The following is a 19,580-nucleotide window of genomic DNA, read 5'->3' as shown; positions in this document are numbered from 1 at the left end:
CTAACCCCTCAGATGAGGATATGTTTGCATTATTACTGAATCTTTTATGTAGTTAATATAATTACTACTACAGAACTCTGGGGGGAAAAAAAAAAGTTAACATAGCTATGCAGCCAGAGCACCAATATCTACAGAATTTAAAAGGGAGATCTCCTGTAGCAGCTGGCAATTTAGCTAGCAAGAAAAATCATGGGTCATGAATCTGTGCTCCTGAAATGTCTAGTTAAAGTAGGCATATTTGTGAGAGAAAACCTCACTCTCTTCCCTTCCTCCAAAAGAAAATGATAGAGAAAAACTCTTCAAAAGGAATTTTACATTTTACAACCTCTACAAATGTTCTCTAAAACATTTAAAGCTACAAAAATCAGATTGCTTTCCGATGTTTTTTTGAAGAATCACTATATTCCTTCTCATAAGCTGTCTTTTCTCTATCGGCCCCAAACTTCTGTACATTTTTACTAAAGCTTCATTTTTAAAAGTACATTTTCAAAGTTAATGTCAGTTGTACTGCCTTTGAGACTTTTGTATCATTTGTGTGCTACAGAAAGTACTGGTTTTCAGTGATTTTTCCTGTCTTTTAAACTTTTCATCTTCAAGGTGGATTCTTAAAAATCGCTTTAGTGTGTTGTTTCATCCTTAAAAATATCCATATATTTGAAAATATTGAAGAAAAGAAATAGTAGGCTGCTACCAGCATTTGTATAAGAAAGGTTGTAGCCCTCCAGAAGGGCTTAATAAGAGTAGTACAGACAAAAAGTTAAAGATGTTGGAGAGGGATTCTTCATCAGGGACTGTAGTGATAGGACAAGGGGTAAGGGGTTTAAACTTAAATAGGGTAAGTTCAGGTTAGATATAAGGAAGAAGTTCTTTACTGTGAGGGTGGTGAGTCTCTGAAACAGGTTGCCCAAAGAAGTGGCAAATGCTCCATCCCCAGCAGTGTTCAAGGCCAGGCTGGACAGAGCCTTGGGCGACATGGTCTAGGATGCGGCATCCCTGCCCATGGCAGAGGGTTGGAACTAGATGACCTTAAGGTCCTTTCCAAGCCTAACTATTCTATGATTCTGTGATAAAGAAGTCTAACACCATTAGCTGAAATCCGAGGTGGATGACAGAGGTAAAGAAAGAGTATGGAGTCCTGTAATAATACTTTCTACTGGAAACTTCCCAGAGAGAGGTTTCCAAGTCTAAGTTAGAGCAGTTGCCTAATTTATCCAAGTTATTCTGAAAGTAGTCTCCAGAGTCTCACTAAGTTTTGAATACAACTGATACAAACTATCTTTGAATTAGATTGTATGTTCATTTTCTTCCTTTCATCATGAAACTACCTATGTATTTTACCTTGAAAGTATTACATTAACAGCAAGTTACTGTCTTATTTGGCTTGTTGATTTTTCTCATCTGATCATAAATTATTTCTTCCATCTCAAACACAATCCATCTTAGCCATTCAGAGATAGAAGTTTTGTATTTCGTCTTATAATGCATACTACAGAGCTGTTATATGATGCTTTGCATACATTATGAAGGTCCAGTAGCTCTTTCATTTCATTACATAGCTTATTCTCTCAGACAGCAAGTGTGGCTAAACCCCTGGAGCAATTGGATCTTATATTTGTGGTCCATTCTGTCCAGCTGATATTTGAATGTTTTTAATGCACTTTACATTAAAAAGTTTTGAAGAGAAGCTCAAGGAAATTAATTACACGCTCATAGGGAAAGAAAAAACTGCAGCCAACCAAAATGCAATAAAATTTTAAAGCAATCTCTTTGCTCTACTCCAAATTAAAATCCTTCACAGAAGACAAACACACTTCTCTGATTGGAGGCCATTCATCAGCTATATTAATTCATGAAAAGACAGGGCCATTCTGGAAAACTAGGAGCTCTGTTAGAGTTCTACTGTTCAAGGTTAATGCAAGGAGATAATTTCCTTCCAACGCCTTTGTATTCCAACAGAAAAAAATTCTGCTTGAGCTTTATTGGTGAATAAATTTATTTAATTCTGAGGGACTAAAACAATAAGAAGAAAAATAAAAAGTGAGTTTCCAGTGGTGGAAGAATAGTGGAAGAGGGTAACATGTACTAAACCTAAAGTGAGTATATGAAGAAAGACTGAAGTTTGCAATGTCTCAAAAAAGGCTGAGATTCCAAACATTTTTCCTATTAATTCTGTTAAAATGGACAAAGTGTTTCTTGCTTATTAAAAATGACATTTCTTTTATTTCTTGTAGGTCATGAAGTTGTCAGTTCCTAGTGCAATGAAAATGGAGCTTTTCATATCCTCCAATGTTTTAGATAACAATAATTTTAGCACATCAGAGAGAAGCACAGAACTCTTAACTCATGTTTGCCAGAGGAAAAAACTGTCACTTCAACAGGACCAGGAGTATTGTATCACCAAGATTTTAAAGGGGTATTTTCTAAGAAAAATCCTCAGGAAAATTTTAAATATTTTCTGTGATTAGATTTTCTACCGATTTTCACAGTTTTAAATTTTTCTAGTTGCCCTTTTACCCTCTTATTTTAAATAAATTTGAATGAACAGATTATTTTTTCAATATAATGCTGTAGAAATAAGTAGCGTTACATCAGAACACATTTTCAGCCACAGTAACAGTTTTTATGTGCAACAAACAATAAATTTCCATTTTAAGGTCACTAGTTATCCATTCTTTATTATTTTAATGGCTAGAAATTAAAATTACATGAAGAATATATAGGTTTATATCTCAATGCAACTATTAAAAATGTCTTTTCTTTCAGATTTGGAAAAGTCATCATCAGGTCACAGTGACATCTACAGGTCAGAGGGCTTTATATTCTAGATGAGGCTAAATATGCATATACTTGTTTTTGTTTGTGTCTCAGTACATACACATAAGCACAATGCTTTACTAACACTCTCTTGAAAAAAATATAATCTCTTAGGGTAAAGGAAAAAAACTAATTTGCCAGCATTCTTCATAATTCTATGGTCATGGCTTTCTAGCTAAATTAAGATATGGATTCAATAAACTACAGTTTGTCTGTCTAATTTTGTTTTCTTGTTTAAGACAAGTTTATTGTTGCCAATTTCACCCCTACAGCATGTGAATTTTCTGAAGATATTTTATGAATTATGACTCTTATCTGAATATTTGTTCATTTTCCAAGAAGCAACTACTTCCTTAGTAGTCGTTTGTACCTATTGTATACCTTATTTTTACAAATGTTCTAAGCATAGGTCTTAGTTTCTTGCTGCTTCTTAATTTATTCAACCTACATTTTGGGGAAAAAGCTGACTCAAACTGTAATACAAGGAGCAGAGAATATTTCAATCATTCTCTGACAAATAAATAAATACAAATCTCTTACTATTCCAAAGACATACTGCATGGGTTAAGTTTTCAGCAACTTTAGTTTTGAATTAAAGATAGTCAGATCTTCCCAAGATTCAATTACCAATTTTTTTTTCTTTTTTTTTTTAAAAGGTAGATAATACCTGGCTAAAATGAATGGAATATGTTTGAAAACAGAAACTGTAAATCATGAATTTATAGTAGTCTGAACTTGCATTACTATCTCACTATAACGACTAATTTGTATATTCACTGAATAATGAAGAAAAGTTACTGGAGTAATGGATAGATTGCAAAATAACCAAGTAAAATAATTTCAGGATATTATCTTTCATAAACCAGATATCCTTCTATAAAAGCATGCAAAGCTGAATAATTACATTTATTTTTGTGATTAATGAGCAAGTCCTCTAACCAATTGAGTTTGTGCAGGAACTGACTGGTGTCTTTCACCATAATATGAATAGTAATTCAATTGGTGTCAATGACGCAACATTGGCTTGAAAGCAGAATTAATTAAAATGAGACTTTTGCTTGGCTAAAACCTTCAAACTATTGTTTCCCAAGGCAAACTTCACAAATCCAGGAGCAACTTGTGAATACTGAAAACAGAATTCTACAGATTACAGCTCCTTGGTTGATCCTGTATTTTGAATGCACCAACACGTCCTTTAAATTGCAGAGCTGCATATTACTGTGATTTCTAGTTATAATTCACTGCTTAGATTTTTTAATACTGTTGTGGCATTTCCCCAGCAGCTTACTTTGAATCCGCTAGGTTGCTTTACTTTCACTCAATATAACAGTAACAGTGTCCCATGAAGTGTATGTAGAAAAAAAGATATTTGTCATAATCATATTTAATGACCATTTAGAATGTCATAAGTCTTCTGCTCCTCCTTTGCTGTGTTTTACTTTAAAAATCCAATTTATGAGTTGAAAAACATAACTGAAACTGAAAACTGGGGTTCTTTGATATGTCTCTTCTCAAGCGATTCTTTTATTATTCATAAAAAACTTCATGGAAAAACTTACAATAGAATGAAATGGTTGAGATTTATCAAAACTAAATAAAAATTTGATTTTGAATTAAAACCTTAGGGTCTGTGATGACTGAAGCACAATTCAATTAAACACTATTCCATTTGCCTTAGGGAAGATCTGCTTGTATCAGCACAACAGTGTTGTCCTGTATCTTCAGTGAGTATGTCAGATGGCTGCTCAGAAGATGAGACTTTATCTCCAAAACAAGTTTGATAAAATATAATTTCAGTTAAAAAAAAGCTGAATATATCCTGAAGAGTCACTCACCTTAAAATAAAGTGTTTCAACAAACAGGACTACAACCCAGGCAAGTCAAAACTTACCAGTAAATAGAACACAGTGCTATATAAATTTCTCTCCCAAAATACTTCTCATTAGATTTATTTTGATTAGTTAGCTAATTATAGTGTAGATACTGTGTTATTACTATTGGTTAAGAATTTTCCATTAAGCCAAAATTTTTCTAGTTGGAAAAATCCTGCTTTCTTGAAACAGGATTTTACAGAAACATATCTATTTCAATGCTGTTTTAATGAAATGCTGGCAGGCCTGTGTGCAATATTCTTGTTTCCTTTCCATTCTGTCAGCCACTATCAATTTTCTAACGTTGATAGGAACTGAAGTTGAGGTTTTGGGTTCTAATTTTCAAAAACTTCTCTGAACATCTTCCCTCACCCCCAGAATTGGCAGAGAGTTTTTCCTGCTTTCTGAAACTTAAACTTCCTTTTATGCATTGAAAAAGCGATACAATATTTTCAGAGCTTTGGAATTTTCTGTGAGACAGGAATGGTGGTGTTCAACCAGCTGTGTTAATTTACATGAGATATATGGATTACATAATTTTTTCCTTTTCAGTATTTCTATTAGAAACAACACTATAATAATTCAGCATAAGACTTTCTTTAAGTAAAAACAGGATTGAGCTTCAGGGTGATGATGGGAGTGGCAGGATTCATGCCACATAATGACAGAATCCAGTATCCCTAATGCATTCACTGAAGCATATTCCTTACTGAATAAGTCAGAGAAAATAATGTGAAGGTAAAAAAACCAGTGCTTGTAGCCTTTCATGTGTCCACCAGAATTATCCTGGTCAGGTACATACATTCTCTTTCACACATGGAAAATGTTGTTTAAACTTCCCCTCAGATATATATTTTGTTTTTGCTATTGTAGTCTTGTGCCACATACTCAGAACCCCCATTAATTATCACCTGAGACTTCTAAGCTTCATATAAAGAAATGGAAATATGCTAGGTAAAGGAAAGATCATGACCTGTGTTGATTCCCCTTTGCCCCCCTGCACATACTAAGCAGGCTGGATGGGGGGACTTAGGGGCTCCAGGTAGACACCCTTCCCTGGGTGATCGCTAAGGCATAAAGGACATCCCCAAGTGCTGTTGCAGCCTTTGTAACGTGCAAGACACTTCATCTTCTGAGGAGTCATCACTGTTAAAAAGAGTGATAAAGGACATTCTGTTAACCATTACTTAGTGAATCTGAAGAAATGTATTTGTGCTCAGATTTTGATTAGAGGTGAAAATCTGAGTACTCATACATCCAAAGGAGCAGAGTGCAGGAGCAACAAAAATATCTAAAGAGTTAGATAAATTCTTAGAGTTCATTTGCACAGTGTTAGAAGTTTGGGATAACTTTTAGAGGTAAAATTTTAATGCATATGTGAGAAACTCCTTTCAAATATAATTTTTAATTTCAGTTCTCTGGTGTATTGTACCTTTTGTAATCATGGATTACTGTTTCCAGGGGGTGCATTTCATATTCACTTTGTGTAGTAAAAAATTGCAATATTATGTTGAAAACAATTGAGCATCCAATCTTTAGCATGCAAGATCTGCAACAAAACAGAAAATAGTTTATTTTACTTTAACTCTTGCAAATTAAGAGTTAAAGCAAACTCTAAGAAATCTTGAAAACTCTGATAAATCTTCTTTCTTTTTTTTTATTAAAAAAAAAAAAAAAAAGAAAATTTGCATCCAGCATTCCTTCTGGTAGTATAAAGCAATGAGAAAACACACCATGAATTTCAAAAAAAGTCTTTTATGGGATTTAGTCCAGCTGTGACGTTGAAATCTGTCCATTTTGATTTTAATTCTAATACTGCTGAGTCAGAGGTAATGGATCTGATCTGATAGCATCAGGGAAAACATAGCTAAGATGAGCATCCCTTCATGGAGGCGTTATGTAGGTGCTTAGGCACAGAATTAACATTTACCTTGGAATAATGCAGTTGTTAGTTTAGGTGTGTGAAGTCAGTGCTTTAGTCCTGATTGATTTCAAAACCTTTGTTTTTCCCTTCAAAAAATTAAAAGTTTTACCCTACTTTTGCCAGCAAGTTACTGCTTTGTGACATTTATTTTATTTATCTAGTAGGGCACCCTTAGCCAGCAGACATGTTGCTCACAAAACTGGAAGTTTACTTGGTCCCTGCAGATGAATATGTCTTAGCCTACACGTGCTCAGAGCATGGATGCTCCTGTATGTTACTGAATCTAACAGATAACAGTGCAGTTTTGAAAACTTTATGAAATTAAAAGCATCAGCAGGACAAAACCTCATGATCTTTTTCATATTCAAGCCCCATTGTACCACAGAGCATTATAAACCAACTTTTCACAAAAAAGTCCATGAGCTCTGCAGTCTCCAACTAAAATATAAAGTAACAATAATTTTAATACCCAACCTTTTGAATAACCATATTGGTATAACTGTATGTACTGGGCATTTCTGCTGAGTAGGTAATTCAAGTTAATTAATTGTTAGTAAAAATTAGATAATTAGATTAGCCAGTTTTATAGAAAGTCATCTCGGAAATGGTATATTCTGGAGCTTGTGGATCTTCAGAGATGCTAGGTAGGATTACACTAGACTCATTTTTTACCTTTCAAAATTCTGAAAAGAAGAAAAATGTATTTTATAAGAAACTGGAGACAAATTCTAGACATAGTGGACTCTTATGCAAACTATACATAGTATGTGAAGCCTTGGGCAGTGGTGAGATGGGTAGCATATTCCAATATTAATTTTTTATATCACAGGTATTTTTGTACGTATTTTATAGCAAAGATGGAATGCGACAAAAGCAAAATGTTAAGACAGTAAGTTATGTAGTTATAATTGCAGCTTGAATTTTAACCAGGAAGAGGAAAAAAGTTTGCTTTTTTAAATGTCATAGTTGTACTGTTTCTGCTTATGATATCCTTCCTAGATTAGTTTCAGCTGTAAAAATCACATACAGGTTAATAGCACTTAACCTCACAGTTTGAGATAATTTAGTACTCCTGGTTTTGCTTTCTATTCTGTTGTTTCACTCAAACAGTCTCAGGGTAATCTGCTGGCTTGCTTTTTCCTGTAGCCATTGATCTGTATTAGACAGCAGCCCCACCATTTTTGCAGCTCCATTATTCTAACAGTCCCACCAGTGACCACAAGATTATCTCAGGCCAGAGCCTTTTTGAACTTTTCTATATTTTCTGTGGTTTCAAACTGTTTCCCTTGGAAACTGCATTTCTTTAATGTTTCATTTCACCAAATAGAAACTTCAGTAATAACAATATTGAAGAGGGCTGATCTTCCTTGGGGAACTTCCTACATGGAAATGTTCCTAACACTCTTCACTTTTCCCTGCTCATTTTGTATGTCTGTGGTAGGTCTAGAGGGTGGTATGTGGCATAGGAAAATTATGGAGGAAGTGTTCGTTATGTAGAAAGTCCACTGCAGTATAGACCAAGTATTATTACCTGTTTGCTGTTGAATAACGTTGGAGCAATTCATTAGACAGCTGACTGGAAGACTAATAACAAAATGCATTCTTTTATGCTTTCATAACCACATGCTGTTTATTTTTGTACTTTTTTTCTTCTTTCTTTCTTTTTACTCTCACTACTTAGCATTTGTATGGATGCAGCACCTAAAGACATCAGTCAGGAAGAATCATGTTCCTTCAGAAGCCATGAAAAATAATGAAGTATATTCTGTGCTAGAAGAAAGTAGAGCATCAAATTTTTTCACCTTTTCTCTTGACTTTACTGTGCAGACTGTTCTGCTTCCTGGTGATATTCTCACTTTTCTGCTTTGGGCCTCCATTCTTGTTGCACATAGTTTCTAGCTGTGTCTTTTCCTGTTCTCTGAGATGTTCCCTTTCTCCTGGTAGTTGATGTTCTCAAAAAGGTGCCTTTTACTTGATCTGTTTACAATGCCTACGTACCAGTGAAAGTAAAGCTATTCCTTTTTAGTTCCTACCTCCTTTTGCTGATTCTTCCAATAAATATCTTGAAGATCAGTAGGAAAAGCAATAAAAAGGAGAAGATGCAACACCACACACAAGGACTCTTCATTGTTCGTTAACTTGAGAAAAGCTGATTTGCGGGAATAATTCCCTATAGGTATTATTACATAATACCCAATAAGGTCATTTGAAGCACGCATTCTAAATCTGTTAAAATAAGAAGCTTCAATCTTATAAAAGTTTTCATTTTCTCTAATTGTCATGATTCCTAGGATATCTGGACAAGACTAATCTGATAGAGGAGCTATTACATTTTTCATCATAGAGAAGCACAGCACTGATCTCACAGTATTACTTGCTTTCAGTTATTGTTAGCATCAATTGGCTAAGAATGAATTAGAAGAGGTTGAAAAGTAAGAAAATGTCACTAGCATGGTAAGAATTAAAAGATTCATGTTTTTAGTTGAAATGTCTATTATTTAAGTTTCTTACAGTTTATAATGTTATAAATTCAAAAATCTACACATAATTTTTAAATTAGGGGAATATAAATAGATATAAAATGGATTTTAAAAGTTTTTATGAAATTCCTACCTATGACAAAACTCATATTTGGTTCAAAGGGATTTCAGTGTTTCCATTGGTATAGTTGAAATTTGAATTATATATTCTGGTCACCCTACCACATACACACTTCTTTATTGTCTGACTTTTGGGAAATAAATGCCTGCGTATTGATACATTCTGCAAGGGAATCCAGATGCTCTCCCTCTAACATTTTATAAGGACCCTGAGCATATTTCCTTCATTGCAGGAGTTTGGCTACTTGGACACAGGAGGAATCCAGCTTTGGTAATGCAGCAGTGCAGCATTGAAGCAAAGCTGTTTGATAAAAAGCTGTATAAGCCTCGGCAGGGGTTTACCCCTCTTCTCTCAAAACTGTTTTTCTTTTTTTATTTATTTGTTTGGGGCTGTTGTTTTGTTTTTGTTTGGTTTTGGGGTTTTGTTTGTTTGTTTCTTTTTGGGTGTTTTTTTGGTTTGTTTGTTTGTTTATTTGTTTTTGTGGTTTTTTTATTTGTTATTTCTGCTTCAGGAGTTCTGGGGAAATGCTCTTGGACTCTGCACAAGCTACTGTGCAAGGAAACCTTTACCCAGCCTTGTACTTTCTTAATTCTGACCTTCTGACCTGACTTTTTGGCTTGACCTTGGACCTGCCTCATCACTACTGACCTTGTCTGTCAGTCTGATTGGTTGTTTGGACTGGATCTGCTCTGTTCCTGCACAGGGGCTGTGGGACTGCAAACTTTGTTGGCAGGATCCTGCTCCTGCCTGCCTTGCTCTGATCCTGAACTCCTAGCTCACCTTTCTATCCCTTATGCTCCCTGAGACATATCAGATCTTTTTTATTAGAACCTGGAGCCTGTTGACTGATTTATCGCACAGAAACTATGTTTTCAAATTCAGTCTGGGCTGCTGAGGAAAGGCACTGTGCCCCAGTGCTCTCATCTTGAATTACTACATTGCCTTTGACACATGCACACTATTTTATTCACATCCTGATTTTAACAGACAGTTTTGTTTTTTGAATAGTATTGTAGATATAATTCTTAACATATTAATAAGCTACTGAGTTCTCATTATAACATCTGAAAATCTTTATTTTCAAAGATGTTTGTGATGTTATGTCAGATTTAATATTTTTTAGCTGTTGTTTCTCTTTCATTATTTGGAGGAACTAATGCTGGCTTAAAGGATATTGACTTCTGCTTCTTCAAGCTATTCATCTGCAATCAATTTGCAATATAATGCAGGAATAATTTCAAAATGAGTTAACCGTGAGCTCAGACATGCCCCAGAGTTAGGTTACATGGAAGTTTTTTCCACAAGAATCTGGTCTCTAAGTGCAATTAGCTGTGCCTGTGGTACTGTTTCCTTCAATGTAAGGCCAGTGGAGTAATGATAAGAACAAGGAAAGAGGCACTAATTTAATCATGGCATGATTCTTGGTCTATGCTAATATAGATAACTAAAGAAATATCATAGGGAGAATCTATTTTGCATCTCCATAGTGCCACCTACCTTTTCATCTTATGCTTTCCCATACACAGGTCTACGTGTAAAATACCTATACCTTTAATAATAAATAAATATAATAATAATAAATAAATAATAAAAATAAATAATAATAAATAATAAATAAAAATAGTAAATAAAAATAAAATACCTATCTCTCTTTAGAGGGAAAGCAGAGTCTCTGAAAAGTCCCAGAGAGTGTAGTTCTGATAGACGTGTGCTGGGGCCCATGCAAGTTCAAGAGCTGTCATAAAACTGTTTGACTCTACACATATGATCTATCTTGCAGTGTGACCTGTTGGAATCCAGGTAAATGAAAAGGAATTTTCATTAACACTATTACTTTAATGAAAACTCAGAGGAATACTTGGTCTTAGGCATTATTATAACTTCATACCATATCTTAGAAGTGTTTATTTTCCTTCTTTTGTAGGGAGTTATTTTTAGGCTCCATTACATTATTTTCCCTAGCTTTTACTATTATTTTTACATCTCCACTCTGTTCTTAATATCACACTGGGGCTTGGCTGGGCAGTTATTAATAAATAATTTTTATTTTGTGTCTGAACACAGCTGTTCTCCCAGTCCTCAGATATATCCCTGAAAATGTAATAGAGTTCTTAAACCCTTGCTTTTCATGTCTAAAATCTACTATGATATTATCAATAAGTATGTTATTCATCTAAGACATAGTAGTACAAACATACACAGTATTATGAAAGACTATTAACAGTGTTTTATTCTCTCCATAAGTCTTTCCTAATGAAATGAATTAAATTAATCAAATTAATAATTAGATCTTACAATGATCAATATACGTTTTTAGTCATTTTAATTTGAAAAGCCTTTAGATGTGAGATGAAAAATTAATTGTTAAAAAAAATAAATTGGGTGCAGTTTCCTCTAGTGAAGCGTGCCAATCCTGAGACTTTAAAGTAGCAAGCTTGTAACTTTATACTTTCATGTGACCTGTACTGAAAATAAAACTCAATGTCTATCTTTACAGACATATAATTTAAACAATCACTTTCAACAGCCTCAGGGCTGTTGGACAAGAATTGAATATTTTTCCTGCTAGGTTCTTCTCACACATCCTTTACTGCTTGTTAATGAAGAACAGAAAAGTGTTAATACTGCAAGATGTAAGAGAGGATACTTTTTTTGTTCATAATGTCTGAGCACATAAAACACAAGGTTTCTTTTTTCCTAGAAATTCCTAGCACATCCATCTTCTCACAGATGGGGCTATACAGGTGCTAAGGCTGGAGTCTGTAGGCTTATAGAGAGTGAAAGCAGCATCCTACTATTCCCTGTTCCTTTTGCTCTAATGGAAATCATTTCACATGACTTAAGTTGGAAAAGAAATAGAATTAATGACTTCAGGAAGCTTGGGAATTTTAAAGGTTCTAGTATTTTAACCCTTTTTCTCCCCTTTTTTAAACACTTTTTCCATTTCAAAGCATGGAGAAGACTCCTGTGTGTCTCAGACTGGCTCATGTATGTCAGGTAATACTGCCAGACCTAAAATCAGCAGTCTCTATATAGAGATATATGCCAAAGATATACATAGGTTCTGAGCAGTTTGCTGAAGTCTTCCTCACACTACATAGTCCTTGCACATCAATGAATGTTTACTGTGATAAAACAACAATTTAAGAGCAGAAGACTAGTGCAATGCAACAGTTATTTGCTCACTGAACAGAATAATTTGAATATATGCAAAATAAAATGCCTGTATATGTCTTGAAACAATTTGGTAGTAGTCCAGAATTATGTGATGAAAAATACATGTATGTTTTCCAACACTGACTTTAAAAATTTTTCTTTTTTCACTTGGAATATAATATGTGTTATTATATCATTAAAATAAAGGATGAATCATTCCACAGTAAGATGACATTTAAATAATACACCAAGGAAAAATAAATTGTATAAGTACGTTGAAATAGAATAATATTAGCACAGTACTTCTTGTATTGCCTACACTACACAGGGGTTTGGTCATCTACTTTGAACATTAAATACTCAATACAACTGTGAAAATTCAAACTGTAATATACGTGCATTTACTCTTTCCTCCCAGTGTCAATCCCCTACCACATGACCCAGTTTCTTAAAATCTCTTTATTTTGGCACAATTACAATAAAATCACATTATAAACTATTCACCTTACCCATGTTGATACAAAAGAGATCATTAAAGTAACTTCAAAAGGAAAGAATTTCTAGAAACCTGTGGGCACCTGTAAAGTGTGCCATCCTTGTGGGCTGCTGCATGCTACTACTTTAACTTTGTGGTTATAGATCCCTTACATGTATAATCCCCGAACTCTTCCTGGAGAACCACTTTTCAAATTTAAGTTTTCATTTTTATCTTTGTCAAGTAACAATATGATTCTTAAAAAAGCCCAGCATTGTCATGTTGTATGCCACAGTCTGTTTATTGTGATCCAGAGCTAGAATGTGTGTTGATAACAAGAATGGCTAACTCTGCATCAGCAGTGAACGCACAATGACATTGAACTCTGCTTCCTTACATGTCTGATTTTCCTTCACCTTTAAACAGAGGACTCAAGTTTATTTCAATCTTTTTTCACCACAATTCCAGAGCTATGTATTAAAAGAATGCTTGCGTCAACATCATAGCATTACTTTAGCTAACAAAAGTTTGCTGGGCAGAAAGTAGAAAAAACATATAACCTCAGTCTTCTACTCAGGTCATAATTTATGAGTATGTTGCTATCTTTCATAATACAAATCCTAGACTGCTAGTAGTACAGCAAATGCTTTCTCTCTCAAGGGAAATCCTTTAGACCATGTTCTCTGTTCATTCAGCTATCATCTTTCTGTTTCTGTATAAGACTTCTCCGACGTAATGCAATCCTTGATTTTGCTTTTACTGAAAAGAACTGACAGTAATAAAGAAGTCTATATATTCCCAACTCAGATTATCTTCTATAACTTTTACATACAGACACTTTGCACCTGAAGAATTTTAAGATCATTAATGTTATAATGCCTGCTGAAAGCAGTGATAAAATTCACAGTGATAAAAAGAATCAGTGATAAAATAGGGAAACCCTTACTGTGAACAAGTGAAGGAAAGGCACAGCCTTCAGCTAGCAAAATGTGAAATCTAATTCGAGGCAGTGCAATGTTAAAAAGTCATTTGCGAAGCTTAGACCCCATGCACATTGTTCCTGTGCCCACAGTCTGACTGCCGAAGGTAGCCGGCCAGGCGTTAGTGGTGAGGAAAAGCAGTGACCGCGGCCACTCTCCGAGCCAGTCACGGGTATTTCAGCCGCCCGGGAAAGCCAGCGGAGGGACTTTTGCTTCCCCGAGGAAAACAACTCACCTGAGCAGTACCGCCGCTTCCCACAGATAAAATCCCGAGACAGCCGCTCGGAGGTACCTAATCCGGGCCATGCTGCTCGGAGGCTCCGCGGAGCCCTGGAGCAGTGGTGTCCGAGGCATCGGAAGTGCTCCGCGGCTCGGCTATGCTCGGTTCGGAGCGGCGCTGAGCGGCTCCCCGCGGGCAGGAGGCTCCCCAGAACCCTGGAGAGCTCCAGCAGAGCCGCGCCCGCCGTCGTCCTAGAGCCCGCCGGCGCCCCGCGCCCTCCCGCCGGGCCCCGCCGCGCCCGCCCCGCCGAGCCGCATCGCAGGCGAGCGGCCGCCTAATCCCAGCCGCAGCGGCGACAGGAGCCCACCGCTCCGCCCGCCTGCCCCCTGCTCCTGCCAGCAGCCGGCACCCAGCAGCCGACCGCATCCCGGGCGCGGGGGGTGCCGCGGCCCCGGCGGCGCGGGGCGGGCGGGGTGGCAAGGCGGGGGCTGGGCATGGCCGTCCCCCTCGCAGCGCTCTGCCGCCGCGGAGGCCGGCGGGGCTGCACCGGGGACCAGGGACCGGGGACGGCGAGGGGGCGCTCTGAAGAGGCTGCCCCTGGCAGGGGAAATGGCACTGCCGGGGGCGCGGGGGGAGCTTAGCTGGGGTTCGGGGCCGGTGTTTGCGAGCAGAAAAGCCCCTGACCGAGTGCCTGCCCCTGCAGGAAGAGGGAGGTGGTGGCGAGGATGATGCCTGCGTCAGGCACGTAGCGTTCAAGAATTGGTCGGGGTGAATTCACTGCACCCTGGGTGTCAGAAAGGATGAGGGAAAGAGGGGTGGGAGTTATCCTGCTTTCCCTATAGCTCCTATAGAGCTTTTCTTAGGAAATAGGGGGAAAAAAATCCTATTTCAGTCTTTTCTCTGAAAGTTCAGTGCTGACGTACACACAAAAAGTTTATCCTGTTCTATTCCACTTTTCATAGAAGTTAGTATAGTGCCATAAGGCAGACTAGTAGGGATATCCAAAGAGTTTGGAAGGTTTTCTGGGGAGGACAGTGGAAGGGATTATGGGAAGCAACAGGGAAAGAACATTGTAGGGGAGAAACAGGAAACTTATTAATCAGAAGAGAGAGGAACAGAATGAGTTTACAAGTACAGATGACAGTAGGAAAGAGAAATTATTACAGTTGTTGTTAGAGAAACCAAACGACATTTCATGCAAGCCAGGAGCTGCTTGCATTAAGAAATGATAAGGATTTCTGAATTGATCTTGAGAAACATTGTTTGAGAAATTCTTGTGGAAGTCTGTATGGTTTGTGCATGCAGTAAAATAATAAATGTGAGGAAGGGCTATACCTGGAGAGGGACAGAAAAAGAAAGTATGTCTGAGATTGTAGAGTCCTGATATTCTGTGAATCTAAAAAGCAATGGCCTTTGAACACCTGCATCATGTCTTGGAGACCCAATGGAAGGGGAACTCTGGGAGTAGTTCAGGGAGAGATCTCTGCATATGTGAAATATATCTGGCTGGGTATGTCCCTCCCAGTGTTAGCCTCAATATAATCTGCCGGCTTCCTTTCCCCTGTAGTCACTAATTTGTGTTAGACAGCAGCCCCACTCCTTGTGTGGCTCCACTGGTTGCACAGCCCACATGATTGTCTCGGGCCAGAGTTTAATTTAACTATTAAAATGCTATACAAAGATCAAGTGCTGAAGAAGGAAGCAGATGTGGAAAAAGGCAAAGGTTGAGCAAGATTAGGCACATGAAGCAGAGTAAAAGAAACTGAAATCTGATGGAAGTATAATAAAGTAATTACGGAAAAAGGAAGACAGAATGAAATATAGAATAACTTTTTACACAGAATAGAAAAAATTGAATGACCGTTCAGTAGAGAAGATGCAGGAAATAAATAAGAAAGAGGGATTTTATGCATTCCTTATATCCAAGGATACGGGGTGTCTTAGAAATAGGATATTTCATTACAAATCTTTAAAGTAATCACATGTTCCACCTCCAGGTATATTGTCTTTTTTGTTTCAAAAATATCTGACATGTTGCTTTCACCTCAGTTTTTAACTTACATTTTCCATTTTGGCATATCCTTATTCTTTTTTTTTAGCTCTTCTTCAAGGTTGTTCTGGCAGGTATCACTAAATAATAACATTTTAGATCCAGTTTGGATTTCTTTTTTGATATCTATCAAGTGTATGGCTGAAGAATGCCCTAGAATATCACTAACTTATTTCCTCTGTTTCCTGAACTGTTTTGGGTTTTTTTTAGTAGTAGTGGTTACATAAATTCAGGGACTCTTTGTATTCAGTACTCCAAGTTTGCAAAAAGTTTATCCTTTTGTTCTTGTTCTCCCCATAGCCTTGGGTGGAAACAATGATCATGAAAAGAACCTGTTTAAACCCTTAACTGAAAACATAATAGCAAATGAAGTAAAGAATACCTGTATTGCTCAAGGACAGTCTGTCAAGGCGGGTGCTCTACAGAATCAATGTAGAGTACTTCCTTTCTGTATTCAGAACATTTGAGTCTTATCTTTCCTCTTAAAACTAGTGTTTAGTGAGGCTGCTTCTCCATGTGCTGTTTATCTTTGTGTATTATGTACTTTAATAGTTAACTGGCCTAATGTTTATTTCTGCTGAAGCAAGTGATTTTTTTTTTTAATGATAGTATTAGTTGAAACTACCAGCATGAACTCTCCAGTACGAACAGTTCTATTAATTGTAAATATTGGCTATACTTTAGATATGCAGAGTTCAAACTTCTCAAAATCGCTGTGGGAAAAACATATGCTTGCTTGTGCTTTAAGTAGCAACTTTGTTGTTGCATCATTTTGTTCTGCTAAATAAGAATGTTGTTTTCAAGCTCTTGAAAATTTTCATATAGGTAGTCTTGAACATTAAAATACTCTCTTATGAGTGGATTCAGACAACTCCCTTTGATTCATGAAAAGTTCCATTTCAACAAAGCACTCAAACACAAACTGTTGACTTCAGTGAGATTTAGAAGTATAGAAGCATACTTAGTTTTTAATCACAAGCTTTGAGAAAATATTCTCTGTTTTAAGTGTTTTATTTCACTATTGTTTTAATTACCATCTTCTTATTCCTTCCATATAACTACTGGTAGACTTACCTATTCTACAAATCTGAACACAAAGCTAAGTCCAATCTTTAGAAGATCTTTATGGTATTTCTTGATACTTCTGGTAGATACAGTAAACCAAAGGTAGGACTTGTTTGAACATCCATTTAAAAAATGCAATTGATGGAGTGTCACTGTGGTATGAATTTGTTTAAAATATCCATGTTGTTTGCTTATATATGTCTCACATACTTGGAGAACAACATAACAATATTGCTCATCATTCAAAACATGATAACTGGTATGTGTATAACATGCGCATACAAAGCTGAACTATTTAATCTATTTTCAGTAGTATTGGAGGTTAATTGAAGCATAGTCTTCACAAATGGAAAACAATACTATGTTAAAATGAAAAGTTTTCAACAGAATAAGTTAATATCAATCTCTAAGTCTCCTCATAACCAGCAGGGTGTATAGCTACTCTTTTTCTGGTCCAACCAGTATTTAGGTATTTTTGAAAATAAACCACTTGTATTTACGAGCTTGAGAGTTGTACATCAGGAGTAGCCTGGGAATCAAAAATGCCTTAAGGTTACTAGAAGGAGATGATCCTAATGTGAATCATAACAGTAGATTACCTTTTTTTTTGGTCCCCAAAATGGGGATACTTGAACAACCTCGTGTATTTGCACTCAGCAAGATTAGCATAAGTCAATTTCATAAAGTAACCCACTTTTATTTAAACACACAATTTTTACAATTGAATGCAAGATAATGCAGTTACTCAACAGTATTCATAGAGAGAAGCCAATGTGCAGATATGGATTGAAGGATTACTGGATATACTTTTTGGTGTGACAGAGACTTTGTGGAATATTAAGACAAATTAATCATAGTAGTAGTCATGAGAAGTTGCTATAATTATTTTAGTGTGCCCAATCCTGGAACATATTGTAGTTCAATATGTTTAAATAATCATTCTGTAAGAAGGATGCTGAGAAATCTGAAAAGTTTCTGAAAAGAACTACAAGAACATTACAGTTTGGAATACTTTCCTAACATAAGATTAAAGCAGATTAACTTGTAAAAACCAGAAAGGTTTAGAATTGTCTTTAGACACCTTCATGGTGGAAAAAAGTCTGGGAAATAAAGACAATTTTTAAATAAGCAGAGGTAGTAAATTAACAAGACTGAAAACTGATAAAAGATTAATTCAGAATAAAAAAAAGAAAAACAACCTTACTTTGAAGCAATTAAAAGATTGAAACAACTAAAAAGGGAGCGGAACTGATCACCATTTAAATTCTTTAAATGTAGGTCAGCTGTATGTTCTGGGTTTGATCCAGAAGCCACTGGGTAAAGTTTTATGAGCCTTGAGATTCAGAAGTTCAAACCAATGGCTCCAGTGTTAAAATGTGAGTCTATAAACCCAAAATGTTTTGTCATTATATATTCAGCTACAAAGTTAAAGTTATGTGCTTTCTTAGAAAAGCAATGAATTGACCTTACAAACAGAAGATTGGCTTCCAAGTTGACAGAGTTGAAAACCACGTATATCTTAATGGTAAGGAATAAAGATCTCATATATGTGGTCTTTACCACACTTGTATTGCCAGTTTGAATATTCCAGCATTGTAAGAGGGTGTTTTGATGGGATATGACATCACTGTAGTTTCAGATTCTGGTTTTACTGAGACATGTTTGATTATGTTGATTAATCTGGCTTTCTCGGTACACAAGATTCCCCAGAATGTAATTCATTGAAGTGTGAAACCCCAGAGGCTTTGACCTATTACCAAACACAAAGCTACAAATAGAAAAGAGGTTTTTTGATAAATGTAATCCTAAAATAGAAAGACCAGCTTTAAAATATGGGAGTAAAGTCACTAAAAAGAAAAATGTAATTGTTCAGTATTCCTCTATAAGCAAGAAAAGGCTTAGCAATGTATTTCAGTCTCTGAAAAAAAAGTGGAGAGTCTGTGTAAGAGCATTTGCCAGCTCTCTCTATAAGAAATACAGGTGTTCACCACAAGGCTGTAACATAACATTCTTCAAAATGTATTACCTCAAAAGTAAGTCTTGGTGTAACTAAAATAAATAGTCTGGTTTGCATAACTGTTGGCTGTTGCATTTAATTTCTGGATGCATACAAATTGTTTCTAATTCATGGTTAGTTAGATTATCAGTCTTTTAACAAACTGAGACATGACCAACAAATTGCAGGTGTTCATATAGTTTTTCTTCTTAAGCACCTTCTATCTTAAGCCTTAATTCTCTTCATTCAGATGGAGTTGCCCAGTTCCATTGGCAACTGATGTCCTTCTATCCATCATGTGCTAAACTATGAGTCCTAATCTCTAGGGAGGTGGGTCAAAGTAGCAGAAATTAAAATGCAGTTAGGTAGTCTGAATTTTACTCGCAGTATTAGAGCTCATCTAATGTTAGTAAGAGTGGTATACTACA

General features: G+C 36.2%; 1 protein-coding gene across 2 annotated transcripts in view; it reads right to left on the bottom strand.

Annotated features, from left to right (window-relative positions):
- Positions 1-14,428, bottom strand: part of GLRA3 (glycine receptor alpha 3) — an 87,667-nt gene extending 73,239 nt beyond the window's left edge. For both annotated transcript variants that reach the window (XM_030493002.1, XM_030493000.1), the window contains exon 1: positions 14,057-14,428. In XM_030493002.1, the coding sequence (XP_030348862.1) occupies positions 14,057-14,175 (119 nt within the window). In that variant the 5' untranslated portion in view covers positions 14,176-14,428. The remainder of the gene's footprint in view (positions 1-14,056) is intronic.
- Between the last annotated feature and the right edge of the window lie 5,152 nt (positions 14,429-19,580).

The sequence above is a fragment of the Strigops habroptila genome, chromosome 7 (genome assembly GCF_004027225.2).
Source record: "Strigops habroptila isolate Jane chromosome 7, bStrHab1.2.pri, whole genome shotgun sequence".
NCBI lineage: Eukaryota > Metazoa > Chordata > Aves > Psittaciformes > Psittacidae > Strigops > Strigops habroptila.
The sequence above is the reverse complement of the archived record's forward strand: the minus strand, read 5'-3'. Positions and strand labels throughout refer to the sequence as shown.